At 36.4% G+C, this 23,917-nt stretch overlaps 1 protein-coding gene and 1 non-coding gene across 17 annotated transcripts in view; one reads left to right on the top strand and one right to left on the bottom strand.

Annotated features, from left to right (window-relative positions):
* CEP112 (centrosomal protein 112) overlaps positions 1-23,917 on the top strand; it is a 462,579-nt gene that overhangs the window by 6,277 nt on the left and 432,385 nt on the right. For all 16 annotated transcript variants that reach the window (XM_064270863.1, XM_064270864.1, XM_023556970.2 and 13 more), the window contains 3 exons: positions 860-973; positions 3,658-3,848; positions 5,203-5,372. In XM_064270863.1, the coding sequence (XP_064126933.1) occupies positions 868-973; positions 3,658-3,848; positions 5,203-5,372 (467 nt within the window). In that variant the 5' untranslated portion in view covers positions 860-867. The remainder of the gene's footprint in view (positions 1-859; positions 974-3,657; positions 3,849-5,202; positions 5,373-23,917) is intronic.
* LOC111752621 (U6 spliceosomal RNA) lies at positions 20,132-20,238 on the bottom strand. Its single transcript, XR_002787515.1, has one exon. It is a non-coding gene; the product is annotated as a U6 spliceosomal RNA (small nuclear RNA).

The following is a 23,917-nucleotide window of genomic DNA, read 5'->3' as shown; positions in this document are numbered from 1 at the left end:
TGATTGTGGTCACGTACTCCCTTCCCCACTTTTCTGTATAAAAACTCACTTCTCCCTCAAAATGTTCGAAACTTTGTGATCTTGCATTACATAGTGTTGCCCAGCTCGGGCTGTCTCAACCCTCCAGTAAAACTCTCGGCTTTCACTTTTAACAGTGTGTTAAGTTTTGTTCAGCGCTAAGACAAGTGTTATATCTAAGAAATCTTTGCCTAACCCAAGGTCTTGGAGATTTTCTGCTATGTTTTCTAAAAAGTTTTATAGTTTTACAATTTATACTTAAATTTATGATCCATCTTGAGTTAATTTTTGTATATGGTGTGAAGTTTAGGTCAAGGTTCCTTTTTTTGCATATAGATGTCAGTGGTTATAGCATCATTTGTTGTAAAACTATCCTTTCTCCATGTACTGCACCTTTGTCAAAAAACAGTTGTCCATGTTTGTGTTGGTACATTTCTGGATTCTCTATGCTGTTCCATTGGTCTGTGTGTCTGTTCTTTGACCAATAACGCATTGTCCTAACTACTGTACCTTTATAGTACATCTTAAAATCGGGTAATGAGTATCCTCCAACTTTTTTCTTCTTTTTCAAATTGCTTGAGCTATTCTGGTTCCTTTACCTTTCCATATAAGTTTTAGAATCAGCTTGTCTGTATGTACGAAGAATACTCCTGAAATTTTGATGGGAATTGTATTAAATAGATCGGTTTGGGGGAGAACTGACATTTTGACTCTAGTGAATCTTCCAATCTGTGAACACGGTGCTTCTCCATTTACTTAGCTGTTTTTTGGTACCGTTGCTCAGAATTTTGTAGCTTTCAGCATACATATTCTTAATATTTGAATTTTAAATCTTTTACAGACTAGATTATGGAAATGGGAAGTGAAGAAGAAAAATGGGAGAAGCTGGATGCAGAATTTGATCACTTTGTGGTAGATATGAAGCCCTTTGTTCTAAAATTACCACATAGGTCAGGTAAGATTATGTTTGAAAATTAGAATTCTTAAGATTAATTTTTTTCTTTCTATAATTTAGTCAAATCAATGAGCCATCAAAATGGAAAGACAACTGAATTCCGTCAGTAAGTTTTCATCTTGAATTGATTTGGGATGGCTTACTTTGAGCTGTTCAAGAGTAAAGAGAAATTTGGTAACATTGTCCTACTAAGCTATGGAAAGATTTTTGTGATACCACCTTCCCATATGTTGTGAGCTTACGTGTGGACCTCTGTAGTTAGCTACAACAGTTTCTTCCTGCATCTTTTCTCTCCCTCAGTGGAAATACTTCCTCTTTCAGGAGCTTACTGTCCACTTGCTGTCTGACTCTTAGGTTTATGAAAGCAAAAAAAGAACCTATTGGTCTTTTATGCTTGTGGGTCGACTGAATAAAATCAACTGTGAATGAGTTTTTGTTGCTATTTTGTTTCTAATTCTTGGCTTTTAGGCCTCTTATCTCTAATTGTAGAATGAGAGTCTTGGTCTCAAATTAAAGAAATTTTAGATAACTTAAGGCATCAGGAAGCAATTGCAGAGAATTTGGAAGGCCAGGAAGATCGTCCAAATCGAACTAGGCTGAAAAAAGTTTATCTGATTTGGTAGCTTTTGAGTGGAAGGCTTGGAACAGGGCTAAAAAATTATGCCTTGGACTCTTTCCAAAGTCTCTATTTCACTGAGTTGTCTGAGCAGATCTATGTTCAAAGTGAGGCATCAACTCAATACTATTTATTCCAGGGAGCCGTGTTGGGAGAAGGGACTGCTCATCTGTTGTTCTAGGGCTTGCAACATTTCTTGGTCCGGAGTGGCCTGGCCTGTGCTTCCCTTTAAGCCTCTTCCTCTACCCTCTTCTCTTGACTTGTTGGACCTTGACTTCTTTCCTCCTCCTCTTCTTCAAAATGGCTGCAGTGCATTTAAGATAATTTGAGTTAGTATTTAATGGTGTTTGTATATTATGTTCTCTTCTAATCTAATACTGTTTTTTCTTAGAGCTGCTGTTTGGAAAAATTTGTATTGAAATATCTCATTACAAATGTATTTTAAATCAAATTATCCTCATGTGTCATCTTCTTTTAAAAATGGATTTTGGGTACATAGAATTGGATCGATTATAATATTTGGTTCCTGACACGTTGCCACCATTTAGTTTGTCCATGGCCCTTATTTGTTTAATTTATAATGAAACACTTGGGAACTTAGAACCCAGTCAAGCACTAGTGTATTCGTAATAACTTGGGTCTTCTTACAGCTAAATTTTGCTTCGATAATGTTTCCTTTCCATCATTTTAGGTAGAGAAATGCATTGTTTTCATTAACCAAGTTATTATACTAAATACTGGGCATTAGAATATTATGTAGATTCCAGTTTGCTCTAGGACTAGTGGAAAATACATAGTTTAGGAAACTGTTGACTTAAGTTTATCAGCTTCATTTTGTGTGGTTTTTTCCCCCCTCAAATTACGCCCAATGATTCATGAAGGTTTCTTTTTGATTATATAATTTTTAAAGCTAAAGTAATTCTTAAGAGGCATAGCTGTCATACCTGCAATGATATTTGCAAAGTGGTAAATCCGGCCCCAGGGGTTTTTGTAGGTAAAGCAGTAAATGAATATGAGCTTTATAAACTAATAGATAAAGCATACCTGTGATTTGTGTTAGATGTATAATTGTCAAATTGAGTAAAACTGATGAAGATTAATGTCAAAATGTTTTCCTGAGACCTAAAAACAGTGTGTCATGGCAAGATAACCAGTAGATCATTATACGTGGATTAAACTTTGCTATATATTTTAGGGAGATTTTTAAAGATATAATTATTTTATGAAATTAAATATAAGTAGCAGTTATTTTAGAGATGTTAAAATAAAGCCTTAAATAAATTGGCTACAGATCCCTGCAAATTATCGGCTTTAAAAAATAAAATGTTTGAGATTTAATTTGAGAAACCAAAAACTAAACCCACTGCTGTCGAGTCAATTCCAACTCATAGCGACCCTATAGGACACAGTAGAACCGCCCCATAGAGCTTCCAAGGGGTGCCTGGCGGATTTGAATTGCCGCCCTTTTGGTTAGCAGCTGTAGCACATAACCACTACGCCACCAGGGTTTCCCTTAATTTGAAAGTAAGATTAAAATGCTAAATAAATCAGAGATCACATTTTATCTCTCCCTAGGTTTGTATAATTAGAATTATAGGAAGATTTTTCAGTACAACTAAAATTATTTTAGATATGTTTTTATAGCAAAATTTTATCTCAGAAATTTATTTGATAATAATCCAGAGATTTCATTTTTTGTGAAAATATTTCTTTGCATTTGTCTTGTCCTATAGCCAATTAACTAATAAAGTTAAAATCTAGACCAGGAGTTAGCAAACTATAGCCCTTGGGCCAAATTCAGCCCATTGCCTTTTTTGTAAATAAAATTTTTGGAGCACAGCCATAATTATTTGTTTACATGTTATCTGTGGCTGCTACAGTGGCAGAGTTGAGTAGTCGTAACAGATCATATGTCCCACAAAACCTAAAATATTTGCTACCTGGTCCTTTTCAGAAAAAGTTTGTCAACCCCTGTTCTAGACAAAAGCAGGGGCTATTGGAAGTCTTTGTAATTTAATGTTTTATTTGCTGAAAAATCAAGTATCTAGTAGTTCTTATGTATTTATAGAACGCCAGAGGTGTGCTCTTTGGATTAGAAAACTGTGTGAGCCTTCAGGAACTGGTACAGGAATAATGGGCAGGAAGAATCGGAACCTCTATGCAAAACTGTTACTGCATATGCTTAAGCGAGGCGTACTTGAAGGCCCTTTTACACATCGACCTGAACCAGGAACGCTCAAAACTTTACCTTCATACATGGTAGGTGCCATTGATCAAAAGATGTATTCATTTCTTGAAAGGTGAGTGTCAGCTTATCATCCTTTTTGGAAGACAGTGATTTATCAGTTATACCTGTTTTTTTTTTCCTCCCTGATTTGGTTTTTTCTACTTTGAGTAGATAATAGGTATTGGCCTATAGAGGGAATATCCTTATTGTTTTAGTCATCCTCAGTATTCTATAATATTTCTGAAAAACTGGAAGTGAATTTTTATATTGAGCCTAAATTTCTCACTAATTTTCACTAGATTACAGTGGTAATATTTTATATTTTTCAGTAAATTGTTGTTCATGAAACTCATATACATTGTTTCAAAGTTCAAGAGCAGTTGGATTCTAACAAAATGACAACATTTAGTTGGAGTTTAGATGTGATTCCTATAATTTCATTATCTAATTAGCCTTGTTACGGAGGCATTTGTTACTCTTGGATGATGAATTGTCTTTACCTTGGTCCTTAAACCAAAAAAACCCAAACCTGTTACTGTTGAGTGAAATCTGACTTATAGCAACCCTGTACGACAGAGTAGAACTGCTCCATAGGGTTTCCTAGGCTGTAATCTTTAAGGAAGCAGACTGCCACATCTTTCTCCCTCGGAGCGGCTGGTAGGTTTAAACCACGAATCTTTTGATTAGCACCCAAGTGCTTAACCACTGCACCACCAAGGCTCCTTCCTTTGTTCTTACAACCATGAAATATGCCTTGTTTTGCTAGTATTTAAATACTTCAGAAACCTGACTGCTGGAGTATTACATATTGGTCATTCAGTTTTGTAGAATCATAGGGAAATAATACCAATAAGATGGCATAGATATTTGTCTTGGGTTTCGCAGCTAGTATGGCCATCAACTAAATCCCAAGTCTCTCTCATCGTTAATCTTTTTGTTCCCACATTATCAAGGGATTCTTAATTTCTGATTTATATTGCCTGAGATTTTTCTGCTCACTGATTTTTGTTTTTTGAATAAAGCAGTTGATGATTACAGATGGAAATAGGGGAGCGCATGATTAAAAAAAAACCCAACTTTTTCTATCTATCTTTTTATAAAGCTGTTATTTTATGATGCAAATAATTATTGTCACACTTACCTGTTATGTAATATAGTTTATCAGATTTTCGTATTCATCGGAATATAATTAAAATGTAAATGTTATCACCTTTATGTATTTTAATATTTCATAATCAGTTGTACATTGAATGATACATTTTTATATATTTGTATATAATTAAAGTAGAGCATTTAAAAGACTGTTAGCAAACTTGAAAATTGATGGAAATTTTAACCAATTTTTATATTTTGAAAGAATAATTTTTCTGATTTTTTAAAAACCAGTCCATCTATTTTGATGAACCAAATTCCACACGAGCAAAAGGTCCAAGTCCAGAGAGGTTACCAGCCTGGGTAATGAGTGAGCTGGGGACAAGTGACCACAAATTCAGTGAATCATGGAAACTTTCTTCTGAAGATAACACTTTGGTGCAGCCGCCAGCTGATGTCCGCAGGTATGCTATGAAAATGGCCTTCTGAAGGTATTTTATCCTGTAGCCCACCTTTGGAACTGGTTCATAAGTTCCGTTTTTCCAATTTTTTTTTTCTTTTTATGGTAAGTAGTTGCTTTACGTTTTTATTAAAGTTGAAGACAATGAATGGATTTTGAGTAGGTAAACAAAAGAGTTTTGCTTTTCCATTTACTGTATACAGTTAAAGTCTGAGGTATAGACATCCAACATATGGACAACTGGTATTTACCCTTTAATGTTATGTAAATTTGCCCTCAATTTGGAATGATTGAACCAACCCCTACTCACAACAAATTCTTCATCACAGTCACCCTCACTTGCTGCGGGTTCACCTTTTAAATCATGGAAAAAGGCTTTGAGCCTCTTCTTGCACTAAAGTAAGGCTAAATAAGAACCATATGCACCTGTTCTGACTTACCTACAAATTTGACTTAAAGACACCCTTAAGAATGGATCTTGTTCATAACCTGGGGATTGCCTGTAGTGAAGAATGTTTTACATTTTTAGCCACTTTTATAGATATCTGTTAACCTCATGCATACTCCGTTGGTTGAAAAGTGATGCTTGAGTGTCTTTAATGCATTTCTGTGTTTTCCTATATGATAAGCATGAATTAAGAACATCGTTAATGATTCAAAAAGTATGATATCCTGCATATCCATCTTGAAGCTTATGCTTGAATTTTTTTCCCTTTCCTCTCATTAAACAGTATTTGTTATCAGTTAATAAAAAATGAATGTAAATGTAAACCCCATTACACTGTGCCTTCTTACTGGAGTACTAATTTTAAATAGGATTAAAAAAAATTTTTTTATTGTGTGCCTTAAGTGATAGTTTACAAATCAAGTCAATCTGTCATACAAAAAGTTATACACACCTTGCTATGTACTCCTAGTTGCTCTCCCCTTAATGAGACTCCATACTCCTCTCTCTATTTTTTTGTCCATATGGCCAGCTCCTGACGCCCTCTGCCCTCTCATCTCCCCTCCAGACAGGAGCTGCCCACATAGTCTCATGTGTCAACTTGATCCAAGAAGCTCACTCCTCACCAGTATCATTTTCTATCCCATAGTCCAGTCCAATCTCTTTCTGAAGAGTTGGCTTTGGAAATGATTCCTGTCTTGGGCTAACAGAGGGTACGGGGACCATGAGAATTTGCACCTCAGTGCTTTGCCACCAGGGTTTCCCATTAGCCATTAGAGAAATGCAAATCAAAACTACAATGAGATTCTGGTCTTTTTAAGAGAATTTGCATCTCACTGCCCTCCTGCTTCGCCAGAGGTTCTCTGTTGTGTTCCCTGTCACGCAGTCAGCAGTCATCGGTTGTAGCCAGGCACCATCTAGTTCTTTTTGTCTCAGGCTGATGTAATCTCTGGTTTATGTGGCCCTTTCTGTCTCTTGGGCTCATAATTGTGTCTTTGGTGTTCTTCATTCTCCTTTACTCCAGATGGATTGAGACCAATTGATGTATCTTAGGTGGCTGCTCGCTGGCATTTAAGACCCCAGACGCCACTCTCCAAAATAGTGTGCAGAATGTTTTCTTAATAGATTTTATTATGCCAATTGACCAGGATGTCCTCTGAAACCATGGTCCCCAAACCCCTGCCCCTGCTACGCCGACCTTCGAAGCGTTCAGTTTACTCAGGAAACTTCTTTGCTTTTGGTTTAGTCCAGTTGTGCTGACCTCTCCGGTATTGTGTATTGTCTTTCCCTTCACCTAAAATAGTTCTTATCTACTATCTAATTAGTGAATACCCCCTCCCTCCCTCCCTCTCCACTCTCATAACCATCAAAGAATATTTTCTTCTCTATTTAAACTATTTCTCAAGATCTTATAATAGTGGTCTCATACAATATTTGTCCTTTTGCAACTGACCAATTTCACTCAGCATAATGCCTTCCAGATTCCTCCATGTTATGAAATGTTTCATGGATTCATCATTGTTCTTTATCGATGCGTAGTATTCCATTGTGTGAATATACCATAATTTATGTATCCATTCATCCGTCGATGGGCACCTTGGTTGCTTCCATCTTTTTACTATTGTAAACAGTACTGCAGTGAACATGGCTGTGCATATATCTGTTTGTGTAAAGGCTCTTATTTCTCTAGGATATATTCCAAGGAGTGGGATTGCTGGATTGTATGGTAGTTCTATTTCTAGCTTTTTAAGGAAGCACCAAATTGATTTCCAAAGTGGTTGTACCATTTGACATTCCCACCAGCAGTGTATAAGTGTTCCAGTCTCTCCACAACCTCTCCAACGTTTATTATTTTGTGCTTTTTGGATTGCCTTGTTGGAGTAAGGTGGAATCTCATTGTAGTTTTGATTTGCATTTCTCTAATGGCTAATGGGAAACCCTGGTGGTATAGTGGTTAAGTGCTACAACTGCTAACCAAAAGGTCAGCAGTTCGAATCTACCAGGCGCTCCTTGGAAACCCTGTGGGGCGCTTCTACTCTGTCCTTTAGGGTCGCTATGAGTCAGAATTGACTCGACGGCAATGGGTTTTTTTTGGTTTAATGGCTAATGATCGTGAGCATTTCCTGATGTATCTGTTAGCTACCTGAATGCCTTCTTTAATGATGTGCCTGTTCATATCCTTTGCCCATTTTTTAATTGTTTTTTTGTCTTTTTTGTAATTGAGTTTTTGCCGTATCATGTAGATTTTAGAGATCAGACGCTACCGGAAATGTCATAGGTAAAAACTTTTTTCCAGTCTGTAGGTAATCTTTTTACTCTTTTGGTGAAGACTTTAGATGAGCATAGGTATTTGATTTTTAGGAGCTCCCAGTTATCTAGTTTTTCTTCTGCATTGTTAGTAAAGTTTTATATACTGTTTATGCCATGTATTAGGGCTCCTAACGTTGTCCCTATTTTTTCTTCCATGATCTTTATCAATTTAGATTTTATATTTAGGTCTTTGATCCTAAATGGCATTTTTAATGCACAGAAAGTTTCCCTAGTAAGAGGCATTAGTTATCATTTATATAAAAAGTGGCCTAACCCTGTTCTACTCAGCCTTCAGATGTCAACCAAAATGTCAGATCTTCAAAGAAGCCTTATCTGGCATCCCAGGTCAGTTAGGTGACCTGTTGTATGTTCCTATACTACTGTGTGTTTCTTTGTTGTACTCATCACAGGTGTAAAGGCTTAATATCTGTGAATTTGCTGAGGGCGGGAACTGGGTTTTTCTATTACGCACTATATTTCTGACACTTAGCACCAGGCCTGGAATGTGTTAGGAGCTCCCTAAGTATTTACATGGGGTGAGCACATACATGCCTGAGTGAATGGCATGTGTCAGGCACTGCTGCATACGTAACTTATCTGTACAAAGCATATTTATATATTGTGGCAGATGGAACGGTCTATTTTTCACTTTTAGAAAAAGTTGAGGGAAGAATAAATTTTAGAAAAAGTTGAGAGAAGTGTGGATATAGGCTATAGCAATGTCCTTCACACACTGGGAGAAATATAAAGACAGCGAAGGAGCTGGAAAAGCCATATTTAAGTATCTTTCAGGTCAAGTGTGTTGGAAAAGCTGAAGATCAATTAGGATTGCAAAGACAAAGCTTCTGAGGGTATCTTTTCTTATATGTTTCTCTTAATTTAATATTTTGGTTTATTTTAAAAAATGAACTTCACTTGAAATTGTAATCTACATGCGCATTAATTAAATACTGCATTTGTGATTTTACATACATGAGGCATTAAAAAATAGAACACTAACATTTACTCTTGCTAAAGGCAGCAAAATTGATTTTAAGGATGAATACATAATGTGTGATGTCAGATAAGAGGTGGTAATGAATAGTCTCTTGATGGTCTGTCTTCTTATTTCTCTCTGAAGCTGCTCCTTTCCTCTGAGTGGTCATACTGTGCTATTGAAAAAGTATCTGCTAGTGTGGACCTAATATGTCTGATCAATTCCACAAGAAATTGGTTTAAAAAGTTTAAGAGGCTTATAATATTTGACACATGTATGTTTTTATAGTGAATAATTTATTGTTACTTAGAGCTGAAGTTTAATGCTGCCTCATAAATTTTACAACCACTTCAACTTGTCCTTTGAAAAACCTCTTTAATCTTAAAAGATTTTTCCCCCTTAGTGTTTCTTTTTTGATCACTTTATAAAATCCTGCTTTACTTAGACCTTTTTGTATGTGAAGTATTTCTAATGGCATTTTAGATTATGCTGTTTGTGTCCTAGCCTTTTTATATTATTAAAGATGCACAGTTCTTTTGAAGCCTTTTTCTTAGGAAGCCCTATTCAGTAGAGATAGCACCTTTCCTTTACTTTATTCTTCCTGTACTACCTCGTGCCAGACACGTTAGAAATATTATGAGGTTATATTCTCTCTGATTTATTATCTTTTCTTTCACCACCAAATATACATTATACACTAATAAACTTAGCCTTTTACACCAAACAACTTCCACATACAGCTTTTTTGTCCTGGTTCTATTTTTTGCTTTCATTTTTCATATTTCTTGGTTTAAGGTCGTATTATTGCCATGTTTTCTTTTAGAAAACCAGTGTTCTACATTGCATTGCCATTTTATTAGAAATCTGTTACTGTATTTTTTATGTCAGATACCTGTTTATTTTCATGACATTGAAATAGGTATATTTGGATTTGGGGCATGGTTTTACAAATTGTTACTAAGGAGACCATGAACTTAGATCTTACCTTTGTTTGATTAACTTGTTTGATTTAGTTCCACAGTCATGAGCTATATCCATATACATTATCTTCTTGGTCATCCTTCAAATGTATAACCAAAATCTTAATTGTCTTTATGGCAGACAAACTTTAAGGTGGCTCCATGTTCCTCCTCTTGGTGCTCATATGCTTGCATAACACACACCCTCCCACCCACCAAGTGGAGGCAGGGTTTATGACTTGCTTCTTACCAATGGAATATGGCAACAGTGATGGGATGTCACTTCTGTGATTACATTATGTTATATAAGACTCCCATCTTTCTAGCAGACTTGCTCTGGTGTCTTGCTCTCTTTCTCTTCCTGGCTTTGAAGAAGCAAGCTGCAATGAATCCCATAGCCATTAGAAACTGAATTCTGCTGACAACCATGCTAAGGGAAAACAGATTTTTCCCTTGTTGAACCTCCAGATGACAGCCCATCTCTGGTTGATATCACGATTACACTTTTGTGGTGCCAGAACAGAGAAGCCAGTTCAGCTGTGTCTGGACTCTTGACTCATAGAAACTATGAAATAATATATGGGTGTTGTTTAAAGCCATTGAATGTGTGGTAATTTGTACTCAGCAATAGATGACTATTAAACTATTTATCCTCATTTTAGAAAAATATGCAATCTTTGATGCTGAATATGTTTCAGTGGCGCTTCGAGACTAAAATGGACTAGGAAGAAAGGCCTGGCCAAATATTAGCCAGTGAAAACCCTAATGGATCACAGTAGTCCAATCTGAAACTGATCACGTAGATGGTTCATGGCTGGGCAGCATTTTGTTCTTTTGTGCATGGGGTTCCTATGAGTCGGGGATGACTTGATGGCATCTAGTAATAACAATCTAAACATAATATATGCTTGTTGTGAAAACCTCAGCGTAGAAGCATGTAGAGTAAAAAGTCATGGTCCGTTTCTTTGTGTCCTTCTAATCCCACTTTCCTCTTGAAACGTATCACCATCAGTGATTTAGTGTGTTCTACAGTAGACACATACCCACACCAACACATGTGTAATTAAAAACATTACGGATTGGCTTATACTATATGAACCGTTCTGAGACTTGTGCTTTTTTTCACTTCAGGGTGTCTTAAACCTTGTGTCGTGTAGTTTGTGTAGTTTTTAGTTGCCAGTAGTATTTCATTGTTGCTGTTGAGTCACCTCCAATTCGTGGAGACCTTGTGTGTAACAGAATGAAACATGTTTAAGATTGTCGGTATGTTTAAGGCCATTGTGGCTATTGTGTCCGTCTATCTCATTGAGGATGGATTGAGGAAATTGAGGGTTTTCCTTGGCCTTCTACTTTACCAAATATGATGTCCTTTTCTAACAATTGGTCTTTCCTGATAATGTGTCCAAGATAAAAAAAAAAAAAGAAAATTTGTCCAAGATAAGTGAGCTGAACTCTCACCATCTTCACTCCTAAAGAACACTCTGTTTATATTTCTCCTAAGACTGATTTGTTCATTCTTCTAGCAGTCCACAGCGTATATTCGGTATTCTTTACCAACACCAAAAATTGAATGCTCTTTTGTATTCTTTTTTTTTTACTGCCCAGCTTTCACGTGCATGCGGTGATTGAAGAGACCATGGCTTGGGTAATGTGTACTGTAGTCATCAAGGTGAAATCTTTGCTTTTTAAAACTTTAAAAAGGTCCTTTGCAGGAAATTTGCTCAGTGTGGTACCTTGTTTGATTTCTTGGCTGTTGCTTGCGTGGACATTGATTGTTGATCCAAGTAGAACGAAATCATCGACAGCTTCGATTTCTTCTCCATTTATTATGATGATGTTTGTCAGTCCAGTATTCCCTAGTGTGGATATACCATGATTTAACCTGTTTCTATCGCTTTTGATTCTTTATTGTTACCAAAAATACCTTAGTTAACATCCTAGTATATATATTATTATGCAGATGCATGTGTTTTGGGCTATTATTGATTCCTTGAAGAGGAATTGCTATTTCAAAATCTAGGCACATGAACAAATTTAATGGATGAACTGTTGGTATGATTATAAATTGGTTCAACATCTTGTGCAATGGTAAAAAGGCTCTATTTGGGTTAGTATGGAAAGCTCTCGTGACACATGTAAAGTTAATAAAAGTATATAACAGTATAGTAAGCTTCCCAAGTATGTGTGTGTATTTTAAAGAGGATATATGAATGTTGTTGTTGTGTTAGGTGCCGTCGAGTCAGTTCCAACTCGTAACGACCCTATGTACAACATAATGGGACATTGCCCGGTCCTGCACCATCCTCACAATTGTTGCTATGCTTGAGACCATTGTTGCAGCCACTGTGTCAATCCATGTCGTTGAAGGTCTTCTCTCTTTTGCTCACCCTCTACTTTACCAAGCATGATGTCCAGAGATTGGTCCCTCCTGATAACATTTCCAAAGTACATGAGATGAAGACTAACCATGTTCACTTCCAAGGAACATTCTGGCTGTACTTCTTCCAAGACAGACTTGTTCATTCTTCTGGCAGTCCGTGGTATATTCAGTATTCTTCGCCAACACTATAGTTCAAAGGCATCAAGCCTTCTTTAGTCTCCCTTATTCATTGTCCAGCTTTTGCATGCATATGAGGTGATTGAAAATGCCATGGCTTGGGTCAGGCACACCTTAGTCCTCAAAGTGACATCTTTGCATTTTAACACTTTAAAGAAGGTCTTTTGCAGCAGATTTGTCTGATGCGAAGTGTATTTTGATTTCTTGATTGCTGTTTCCATGGGTATTGATCATGGATCCAAGTAAGATGGAATCCTTGACAACGTCAGTCTTTTCTGCGTTTATCATGATGTTGCTTACTGGTCCAGTTGTGAGGATTTTTGTTGACGTGTAATCCCTACTGAAGGTTGTGGTCTTTGATCCGCATTAGTAAATGCTTCAAGCCTTCTTCGTTCTCAGCAAGAAATAAATGTACAGTATAGTAAGCTTCCATTGTATGTGTATGTTTTAAAGAGAATATATGAATGCATATATATATATGGGATGTTTCTGGGTGTCAAGCAAGAAGGTGTTAAAGGTAGGACTAGTCTAGAGTAGAAAATTAAAAATACTTTTTGTCCATGTATACAAGTTATTTTTAATAAACACAAACTTATATTTTGATAGATACTCTCAAGTTGTCCTTAAAATGCCAATCCTGTTAAACGCTTTGGTCGTAGATGTTTTTAACACTAGTGATGCAAATGAGTAAATTTAATTATGTAACAAGTGTATATAGATTTAAACATAAAAACAAAATTTTCCCGATAAGTACTCTAAATATTTGTGAATTCAACATGTATTTCTAATTTGTTAAAACACAAACCGAATGAGGCAGAGTCTACCATTTATGGAGCACCTACTGTGTATTAGGTACTATCCTGGAAACTTTTATAAGTTATATGATTTGATCCTCTACAATCCTGTGAGGTTGGCAATATTGTCCTTTTATAGATTAGGTAACATCTTCAGAAGGTCAAGTGACTTGCCCCGTGATGGATCCAGTATGGAATCCAGGTTTTTAGGATTCCAGGCTCCATTTTCTTTTTAGTGCACCATGTAGACCGTGAGTACTTTGTGTAGTGAATATGGAAATTTCATTTGTATCTATTTTTTCCCCAATTGTGCTGCATCAGCAATCTTGGACAGCTATGCCTTTGTTCTTGGTTATTTCCACGCTGAGCTGAAATGAGGCTGTTTGCCTTTGTTCAAATCCCACATCTGACACTTGGCAACCAGGGGTCCTCAGGCAAGTTACTTCAGTTCTCCATATCTCAGTTTCATCATTTGTAAAATGGAGATAGTAGTAGTTCTAAGCTCTAAGTTGTGAAGATGAAGTGAAATACGGAATGCAGAGGCTGTGATACAAGGCCTGTTAAGTGTTAGCTGCTGCTACCGCCATCATCACTGTTATGCTGATTATTGCTGTATTTCATCCAGGACCTTGCTTATTAAACTGTTTGACCGCTCTCTTGCTTCTCTAACTATCTAATTCTCCCAAAGGTCATTATCTTAAAACCTACTGGTCATTAATTATTTCCAGTTACTAAGTCATTTTGTGTTCCTGAGAAAAATAAATTATGACTATGCAGAAAGGTTCTGATTGTAAATATGAATTCTGCACACTAGCCAAATAGAAAAAGAATGGTAATAGTTTTTTAAAAGAGGCTTTGTAGGAAACTTTATTTAGATATCTCAGCAAGTCCCTTCTCCAAGATAGTAGGAACACAGAGTGGTCAGCCCTGTTGTTTGCATTTGCCACGCTGTGTATTTGAAGCTGCTAAAGTAATATTTAAGGGGCTTTGGTGGTGCTGTGGTTAAGCACTTGGCTGCTAACCGAAAGGTTGGTGGTTCGAACTCACCAGCTGCTCTGCAGGAGGAAGACGTGGCAGTCTGCTTCTGTAAAGATTTACAGCCCTGGAAACCCTATGGGTACAGTTGTACTCTGTCCTATAGGGTAACCGTGAGTTGGAATCGACACGATGGTAGTGGGTTTGAGTTTGGGAATAATATTTAAACTTCAGTTCATGTCATCTCTGTGTATTCTTTCCACGCTTTATCCCAGAGCCAGAGCACGAAGGTAAAAGGTTGTATCCTTGTATGACAGTTCTGTGAAAAATGTTTTGAAGCTGCTTTTTAATGTCTTATAATTATTTTTTATGACTTTTCAGTGAAGTATGATGTGGTCTGTGCAGCTAGGTTCTGGGTTAAGGAAAGATGAAAAAGAATGACTTGATAACATTTATTATTTTTACTTCAAACTTTAATGAAAAGTTAGGAGTTAGGAGAGGGCGAAGAGGAGTAATAGTGGACCAAGCCTGACCTGGAAACACTGCTTTGCAGTGGAAGAAACACATTACCTCTGCTTATTTAAGAGGAATTTCCTGGTGAAAAAGAAGCTTTGATGAAGATTTCTTTAGATCTCTTTTTATAAAGAGCCACCATCCGGATGGCTTAACAGTTCTAAAAATGTGCAAAGAGAATTATTATTCATTGTATATTAAATTTATTATATCTGATTTAGGGTAACTTTATATAATTAGAATTGTGTCTTAGTTTACGTTGGGGTCTCTTAAGTAATAAATCTGTTCATACCTATAAGAAAAGACTTGGAGAATAATTATCCTATTTTAAATTATTTTAAATTATTATAGAGGACTGGAATTTTTGCATCTTTGCTTTAATGAGACTTTTTTCCATGGGTTGTTTGATGCCAAATTTGAGTTAGGAAAGAAGAGCCTAATTATACCCCTGCCCTTATGGAAACTGTGATTTGTTTTACAGTGATCCTCTTTATGATGTGGTTTTCCAGGAATGCATTGTCACCCAATATAGTTAGCATTTCATTTGCTTGTGCAGTTTAAGAAAATGGCCAGCAGATGGTGATCAAGTATAATGAAAATGTACTCGCATTTGCGTATTGGTTGATCTATGTGATAAAACATTTTTCACTTTTAAAATACTGATGTAATTTTTTAGTCTGTGTACTAAAAAAAAAAAAAGGCAAACTAACCAGAAGACTTATCAGTAGAGCCTTTTTGCTTTTGTGAACTCCATTTTTATACATAAATGACATTCACCCTGTAAATAGTCCCTGCTTTTGATATTGGAGCATTGGTGGTACAGTGGTTAAGAGCTGTGGCTTCTAACCAAAAGGTCGGCAGTTCAAATCCATCAGCCACTCCTTGGAAACCCTATGGGGCAGTTCTACTCTGTCCCATAGGATCACTAGGAGTTGGAATCGACTCGACAGCAGCGGATTTTTTTTTTTTTTGGTTTTCTGGTATTGTTAGATGGATTTCTGGGAAAGCCAATCAGTACCTTTCCTTCCTAGGTATTCTTTATGCCTATTGGTGTAAATATGGTTGGGATTAATGTATAGTAAAATGTGCTTAAATATGATTCACACAAAAAAGTGCATTAGTTTATTTAAGAATAGCCCTGTTGTTTGGGCCAGGATATGTTCTAGAGCAGCACTGTCCATTGGAACTTTCAGTGGTGATGGAAATGCTCCATAGCTGTGCTGTTGAGTACAGTAGCCACTAGTCACATATGACTGTTAAGCCCTTGAAATTGGCTAATGTGACTGAGAAATGGAATTTTTAATTTTAATTAATTTATATTGACACATGTGGATAGTGGCTACTGGATTGGCCAGTGCAGTCAGTTCTATACCATGGGCCTTTTGCTGGACCATTGTAAAACCTGACCTACTGGATGCAGAGCTACTGGCTATTCTCTTTGTAGGTGGGAACTGGGATGGAGATAGGCATTAGAGGTTGAGTGTTGGTTCATGTAAACTGGCTGCACCATTGGGGAGACCTTTCTTCTGTGCTTACTTGCAACGTATTAGTATCTCCCCTCTTTGTTGATGGTCAGCCATGGTCAGCGTCAAGTTTCTTGTTCAGTCTCAGGTTTCAGGAGAACAGAGGAGCTCTCCCCATCAAAAAGGAAGCCATTAATCTTTTTCATCATTTAGGAGCCCTGGTGGCGCAGTGGTTAAGTGCTCATTATTTTGTTTTGGTAGAACAATTAGTGTGTAATAAATCTGATTAACTTGATATTTTTGACACAATGGATACTTGTTAGGTAGACGCTTAACCTTGAGCTGTAGAAACAATACTGCTATGTAAGCGAGGAATAAAAAGTTTTTTAAGGTACTCAATAAAATGTAATTTCACACAGTCATAAAACTACTTAGCTACTCATTAATTCCCCAACAGTTAATGTGCTAATTAACAATCATTTTTAGGTATTTACTAAGGCAAGGTCAAGTAGCAGTAATTTATAGCAAAATGAATAACTTTGAAAATAATGATCCTATTTTTTTAAGGCTTTTTTCCCCCATAAGTCAGATTTTTGACAAATTTAGTTACGTTAAATTTTTTTTTTTTTTAAATGAATGAGGCTTTTTAGTAATTTTTTTTTATTTCATAAGCAAGTTTCTTTTGGTCAGTTTTGCTTGTCTTTTTTAATAAACAACAACAACAAAATAACAATAAGCTTTAAGTATATTGTAGAACTTGATTTTAAGGAAATTAAAATACTCTGAGTATTACACTGTTAAACCGGAGATATATTGATAAACATTGTTGATTTAAATGTGTGACTTTTAAAGAAAGTTTTAGTTTTTTAATTTTTTTAATCAAATGATTCATTTTAAAGTAGTCAGTAGGAAAAATATAAACTCTCAAAGTGTTTGTGGATCTCTGGTTGTTTTTTAGTCTTTTTAAGCATCTCATTTTTTATTTAATTAAAATTAAATATGTTGTGATTCATTGAAAGTTATTTTCATTTTTCTTATTTTCAGTGTTATTACTTTGACACTTTATTTACTGCATTATTAATTGTTGCTATTTATTTTTATGTTTCACTAATATTTAGCAGTACCCAAAGAAGACTATTCTACATATGGTATGTAATGGTATTACCTGCTGCTCAGGTGAATGCAAAGACTTGAAATCTAAAGTTCGTTCTTATTTTAGTTTTTCGATCATTTATAATGCAGCGGTTGTATTACTCTTAAAATATTTTGCAACTGTGAAATACAGCATATATGTTAACCACATACGAAAATGCACAGGTACAGTTTAAAGAGCAATTATAAAATAAACATCTCTGTATTTTTCACCAAGAAATAGCACATCACAGAACTCTAGGAGACCTCCTGTAGCTACTCTGCCTCTGTTGCCTCCACTTCTGGGAGGAGCCTACTATTGTGAATTTTGTGTTAATTATTTCTTTGCTGCTGCTGCCTTTTTTTTTGGAATCATATATAGTCATTAGAGACTTGGTTTTTTTTTGCTCATTATATTTTTCAGACTCATCCATGTTAATGAATATAGCTGCGTTCATTCTTTGTTGTTCTGTGGTGGTAAACTTTTTAAATCAAAATTTATCCCATGTATAGCAGGGTACACAAATCTTAAGCATAAAGCTTGATGAATTTTTACAAAATGGATAACATCTATATACCCACCTTCCAGATCAAGGTAGAGAGCATTGCCAGCTCTCCAGAAACCTTTATCTTACTCCCTCATAGTCATTTATCCTCCCCGTAAAGGTAGCCTCTGTTCTGCATTATATTACCATAGATTAGATTTAACGGTTTTTGAATCATGCAGTATGTTCGCTTTTGTTTCTTGCTGCTTTTCTTGTGTCTGTCAGATTGATTCATATTGCTGCATTTAGCAGTGGATTATTTATTCTCTTTTATTTACCACTCTGTGAATATATCACAGTTTATGTTCTATTGTTGTTGGACATTTGGGTTGTTTCCAGTTTTTGTCTATTACAAGTAATTCCACAATGAACATCCTTTTACATATCTTTTAGTGTACCTGTGTACACATTTCTGTTGAGTGTTGACTTCAAAGTGTAATTTTAGTAGATACTGTCAAAGAGTTTTCCAAAATGGTTGTACCAGTTTACATTTCCACCAGTAAGATATGAAAGTTCCTGGGGCTCCCCATTCTTGCCTTGGCTTGTCAGTTTCTTTTAATTTTAGCAATTCTGGTAGAGTGAATGTGTACTTAAAATTGTTTTTTCCCCTCATGACTAATGATATTTTTCTCTGCTTATTGACCATCTGAATATCCTCTTATGTGAAGCCCCTATTTAAGATTTTGCCCATTAAAAAAAAAGGATTTTTTTTTTAATTGTGCTTTAAGTGAAAGTTTACAAACCAAGTCAGTCTCTCATATAAAAACTTATATACGCCCTGCTGTATACTCCTAGTTGCTCTCCCTCTAATGAGACAGCATACTCCTTCCCTCCACTCTCTGTTTTCGTGTCCATTTGGCCAGCTTCTTCCCACCTCTGGCCTCTCATCTCTTCTCCAGATAGGAGATGCCCACATAGTCTCATGTGTCTACTTGACAAGAAGCTTACTCTTCACCATTATCATTTTCTATGGCATCGTCCAGTCCAATTCCTGTCTGAAGAGTTGGCTTTGCAAATGGTTCCTGTCTTGGGCTAACAGAAGGTCTGGAGACCATGACCTCTGGGGTCCTTCTAGTCTCAGTCGGACCATTCAGTCTGGTCTTTTGACAAGAATTTGGGGTCTGCATCCCATTGCTCTCCTCTCCCTCAAGGGTTCTCTGTTGTGTTCCCTGTTAGGGCAGTCATCAGTTGTAGCTGGGCACCATCTGGTTCTTCTGGTCTCAGGATGATGTAATCTCTGGTTTATGTGGCCCTTTCTGTCTCTTGGGCTCATAATTACCTTGTGTCTTTGGTGTTTTTCATTCTCCTTTGCCCCAGGTGGTTTGAGACCAATTGATCCATCTTAGATGGCCGCTTGCTAGTGTTTAAGACCTCAGGCGCCACTCTCCAAAATGGCATGCAGAATGTTTTCTTAATAGATTTTATTATGCCAGTTAACCTAGATGTCCCCTGAAACCATGGTCCCCAAACCCAATGCCCCTGCTACGCTGGCCTTTGAAGCGTTCAGTTTATTCAGGAAACATCTTTGCTTTTGGTTTAGTCCAGTTGTGCTGACCTCTCCTGTATTGCGTGTTGTCTTTCCCTTCACCTAAAATAGTTCTTATCTACGGTCTAATTAGTGAAAACCCCTCTCCCTGCCTCCCTCCCCACTCTCGTAATGATTAAAGAAATGTTTTCTTCTCTGTTTAAACTATTTTTCAAGTTCTTATAATAGTGGTCTCATACAATGTTTGTCCTTTTGCCACTGACTATTTTTTTTAATTTCACTCAGCATAATGCCTTCCAGATTCCTCCATGTTATGAAATGCGTAGTATTCTGTTGTGTGAATATACCATAATTTATGTATCATTCATGCGTTGATGGGCACGTTGGTTGCTTCCATCTTTTTGCTATTGTAAACAGTGCTGCAACGAACATGGGTGTGCATATATCTGTTTGTGTAAAGGCTCTTATTTCTCTAGGATATATTTCAAGGAGTGGGATTGCTGGATCGTATGGTAGTTCTATTTCTAGCTTTTTAAGGAAGCGCCAAATTGATTTCCAAAGTGGTTGTACCGTTTTACCTTCCCACCAGCAGTGTATAAGTGTTCCAGTAAAAATATGGAACGCTTCACGAATTTGCATGTCATCCTTGCGCAGGGGCCATGCTAATCTTCTCTGTATAATTCCAATTTTAGTATATGTGCTTCCGAAGTGAGCACGGATTGTTGGTCTTTTCTCTATTGAATTATCCTAATTCTTTATGTATTCTGGATACAAGTCACTTATGGATATGTGTATTGCAAGTCTCTTCTACTACTTTGGCTTGCATTTTCACTTACCTGGTGTCTTCTGTTGGACATTTTTAATTATTATGTGGTTTTATTTGTCAATCTCCTTTGCTGTGTATCCTTTTTAAGATTTTTTGCCTTGTCTATCCCAAGAACACACAGGTACTCTCCTGTGTTATCTTCTAGATGCTGTCTTTTTTTACCTTTCTCATTTAGGCATGTGGTATATGTGGAACTGATTTTTATGAATGAAGTGAGGTGGGGGTCATGGCACATTTTTTTGTCCTCACGATGGCTATCCATTTGATCCAGTATCACTTATTTAGAAAGCATCCTTTTCTACTGCTGCAGTGGCATCATCGTTGTAAACTAGGCAATCCTTTTTGTGTGAGCTTGTTTCTGGACTCTAGTCTCCTCTATTGGTCTGTCTATTCATGTGCTAATATCACACGTGTCTTAATTTCTGTAGCTTTTCAACAAACAATCTTTTGTAGGTCCTCCAGCATTGTTCTTCTTCAGGGTTGCTTTGGCTGTTCCTTTGCATTTCCATATAAATTTTAGAATTTGATTGCCAGTTTCTACCCACACACGTGCAAACAAACCTGTAGATGGGAAGAATTTACATCTTCGTAATATGGAATTCTACCCCAGCCCCAGGCAACCACTAATCTGTTTTCTATCTCGATACTGTTGCCATTTCTAATATTTTTATGTGAATGGAATCATAAAATATGTAGTCTTAGGTGTCTGGTTTTTTCACTTAACAAATTGTTTTTGAGGTCCATCATGCTGTTGCCTGTGTCAGTAGTTTGTTACTTCTATTGCTGAGTGGTATCCCATTGACGAATATATTATGCATTTTGTTTATCCATTCACCAGTTAATGGGTATTTGGATTGTTTTTATTTTTTGGCTGTTATAAGTAATACTACTGTGAATATTTCCCAAGTTTTTGTTTGTATATATAGTAAATATTTAGGAGTGGTCCCTTCGTGGTGCAAATGGCTTGCACTCTGTTGCTAACCTAAAGGTTGGTGGTTCTAACCCACCCATCCGTACTGCAGAAGATAGGCCTAGCGATCTGCTTCCGTTAAGATTACAACCAAGAAAACTCTGTGGAGCAATTCTACTCCATAACACATGGGGTTGCTACGAGTCGAAATTGACTCTATGGCAACCAGCAACAACAACGTGTGGTAAGTATATGTTTAACTTTTAACAAATTATCAAACTATTTCCAAATTGGTCGTATCATTTTACATTGTCATTAACAGTGTATGAGTGTTTCAGTTTCTTCACATTCTCATCAACTCTTGGTATTGTCAGTATTTTTTATTTTGGTCATTTTAATTGTGTAGTGTTATCTGATTGTGGTTTTAATTTGCATTTCCCTAGTGATGCTAAGCCTGTTTTCATGTGCTTATTGGCCATCTGTATATGTCTATCCAAGTGGCTACCTGCAGCCCATGCCCAACATACACTGGTGTATATCCACACGGGAAAAAATGGAATGGGTTATAGGTCAAAATGAAAATGCTAAAAACTACTTATAGAAGAAAAAGTAGAAAATCTTTGTGACCTTGGAATAGGCGGATTTCTAAAATAGGATATAAAATACACACATGAAAGAAAAAATTAAAAATTGGACTTTATCAAAATTTAAATGATTTTTTCTTTGAAAGACTATTTGGAAAAATTACATGACAGGGCATAGTATGGGAGGAAATGTTAATAGTACATTTATCTGACAAAAGACTTGTATCTAGACTATATAAAGAACTTTTACAACTGAGGAAAAGGAAGACAAATAGCACAGTTAAACGATGTGCAAAAAAGATTTTTTTATATGTGTATATGTTGGGTATATATATATATATGTATTTCCCTGATAGCATGTGTTAAACATCATTTCATGTTTGTATATGTTCTTTTGGGAAATGTCTATAAAAGAATATATGTCTATGTATATAAAAGAGAGAATGAATATGAATGCAGGTTATAAACCACAGTGTGATACCACTGTATACCTATTAGGATGGCTAAAATTATAAAGGCTGACAAAACCAGGTTTGATTATGTTGTGATAAAACTGGAAGACTCATATACTCCTGATGGGGATATAAAATGGAACAACCACTTTGGAAAGCAGTTGGGCAATTTTTTATAAACTTTTAAGGTAATTTACTATTTGACCAAACAATTTTATTCCTAGATATTTAGTCAAGAGAAATGAAAACACTTCTCACAAAGACTTAAATTTGAGAGTTCATAGCATGGGGCTGGGGAGAGAGTAGCTTGACTCTAGAGGAGCTCCAGAGAACTTTTGGGTGTGATGGAAATCATGTCTGTTTTTGTTGTGGTGGTTACACAGGTGTATATATTTTTTCAAAACTCATCAAACTCTGTGTTTTAAATAGGTGCAGTTTTATTGTATATAAATTATACCTCAATAAAGTTAATAAAAATTAGGTTTCAGTGAGGCTGAGGTTTCCTTGGTGTGGTTTCTTTCAATCAGAAGACTTGTAAATGAGAGACAAGTTATCTCCCTCAACACAACACCCACATATTCATCAAAGGTGGTATAAGAGGGACTGGAGAACTGCAATAAAATTCTCTGTTCTAAAAGCAGGGAAAAAAGGAGGCATACAGCTATGACTCTTCTAGTGCAATTCTGAAATCCAGCCAGGCATATGTTGCCAGTTTTTTTATTAAGGCTCAGTGCTGCTTCCTAGGAGAGGTTCTTCATGACTTTACTCTTCTTCGGGCTCTTGACTTTTCCCTTTGAGTTATTTTTATTTTTCTATAAGAAATGATTTGTGTTTGAAGCTGAGTAGTTTTCCCAGCCTGCTTCCTGTTTGTAGGAATTTGGGGACCCAAATGCCTCTTTTCATTCTGAAACTTCTGTATCTTTCATATCAAGCCACTATAATTCTTTTAAAAATTTTATGAGCTTCCTGTGTAGCAACAGAATGTGGAAATTATTGAACAATATCATTAATATCACATGCAAGTACAGTTTTGCTGAAGATCATTCAAAAGCAGTTACAGCGGTACATTGACAGGGAACTGCCAGAGATTCAAACTGGATTCAGAAGAGGACATGGAACAAGGGGTATCATTGCTGATGTCAGATGACTCATGGCTGAAAACAGAGAATACCAGAAAGATGTTTACCTGTGTCTCATTGACTATGCAAAGGCATTCAGCTGTGTGGATCATAACAAATTACGGATAACATTGTGAAGAGTGGGAATTTCAGAACACTAAATTGTGCTCAGAAGGAACCTGTACTTAGACCAGGAGGCAGTTGTTCGAACAGAACAAGGGGATACTGTGTGGTTTAAAGTCAAGAAAGACGTGTGTCAGGGTTGTAGCCTTTTACCATACTTATTCAGTCTGTATGCTGAGCAAATAATCCGAGAAGCTGGACTATATGAAGAAGAACACAGCATCAGGATTGGAGAAAGACTCGTAAACATCTTACGATACGCAATGACAGACACATGCTTGCTTGCTGAAAGTAAAGTGGACTTGAAGCACTTACTGATGAAGATCCAAGACTACAGCCTTCCATATAGCTTACACCTCAACAGAAAACAAAAATCCTCAAA

This window comes from Loxodonta africana, chromosome 18, assembly GCF_030014295.1.
Source record: "Loxodonta africana isolate mLoxAfr1 chromosome 18, mLoxAfr1.hap2, whole genome shotgun sequence".
NCBI classification, from domain to species: Eukaryota; Metazoa; Chordata; class Mammalia; order Proboscidea; family Elephantidae; genus Loxodonta; species Loxodonta africana.
This window is presented reverse-complemented; position numbering and strand designations above follow the sequence as displayed.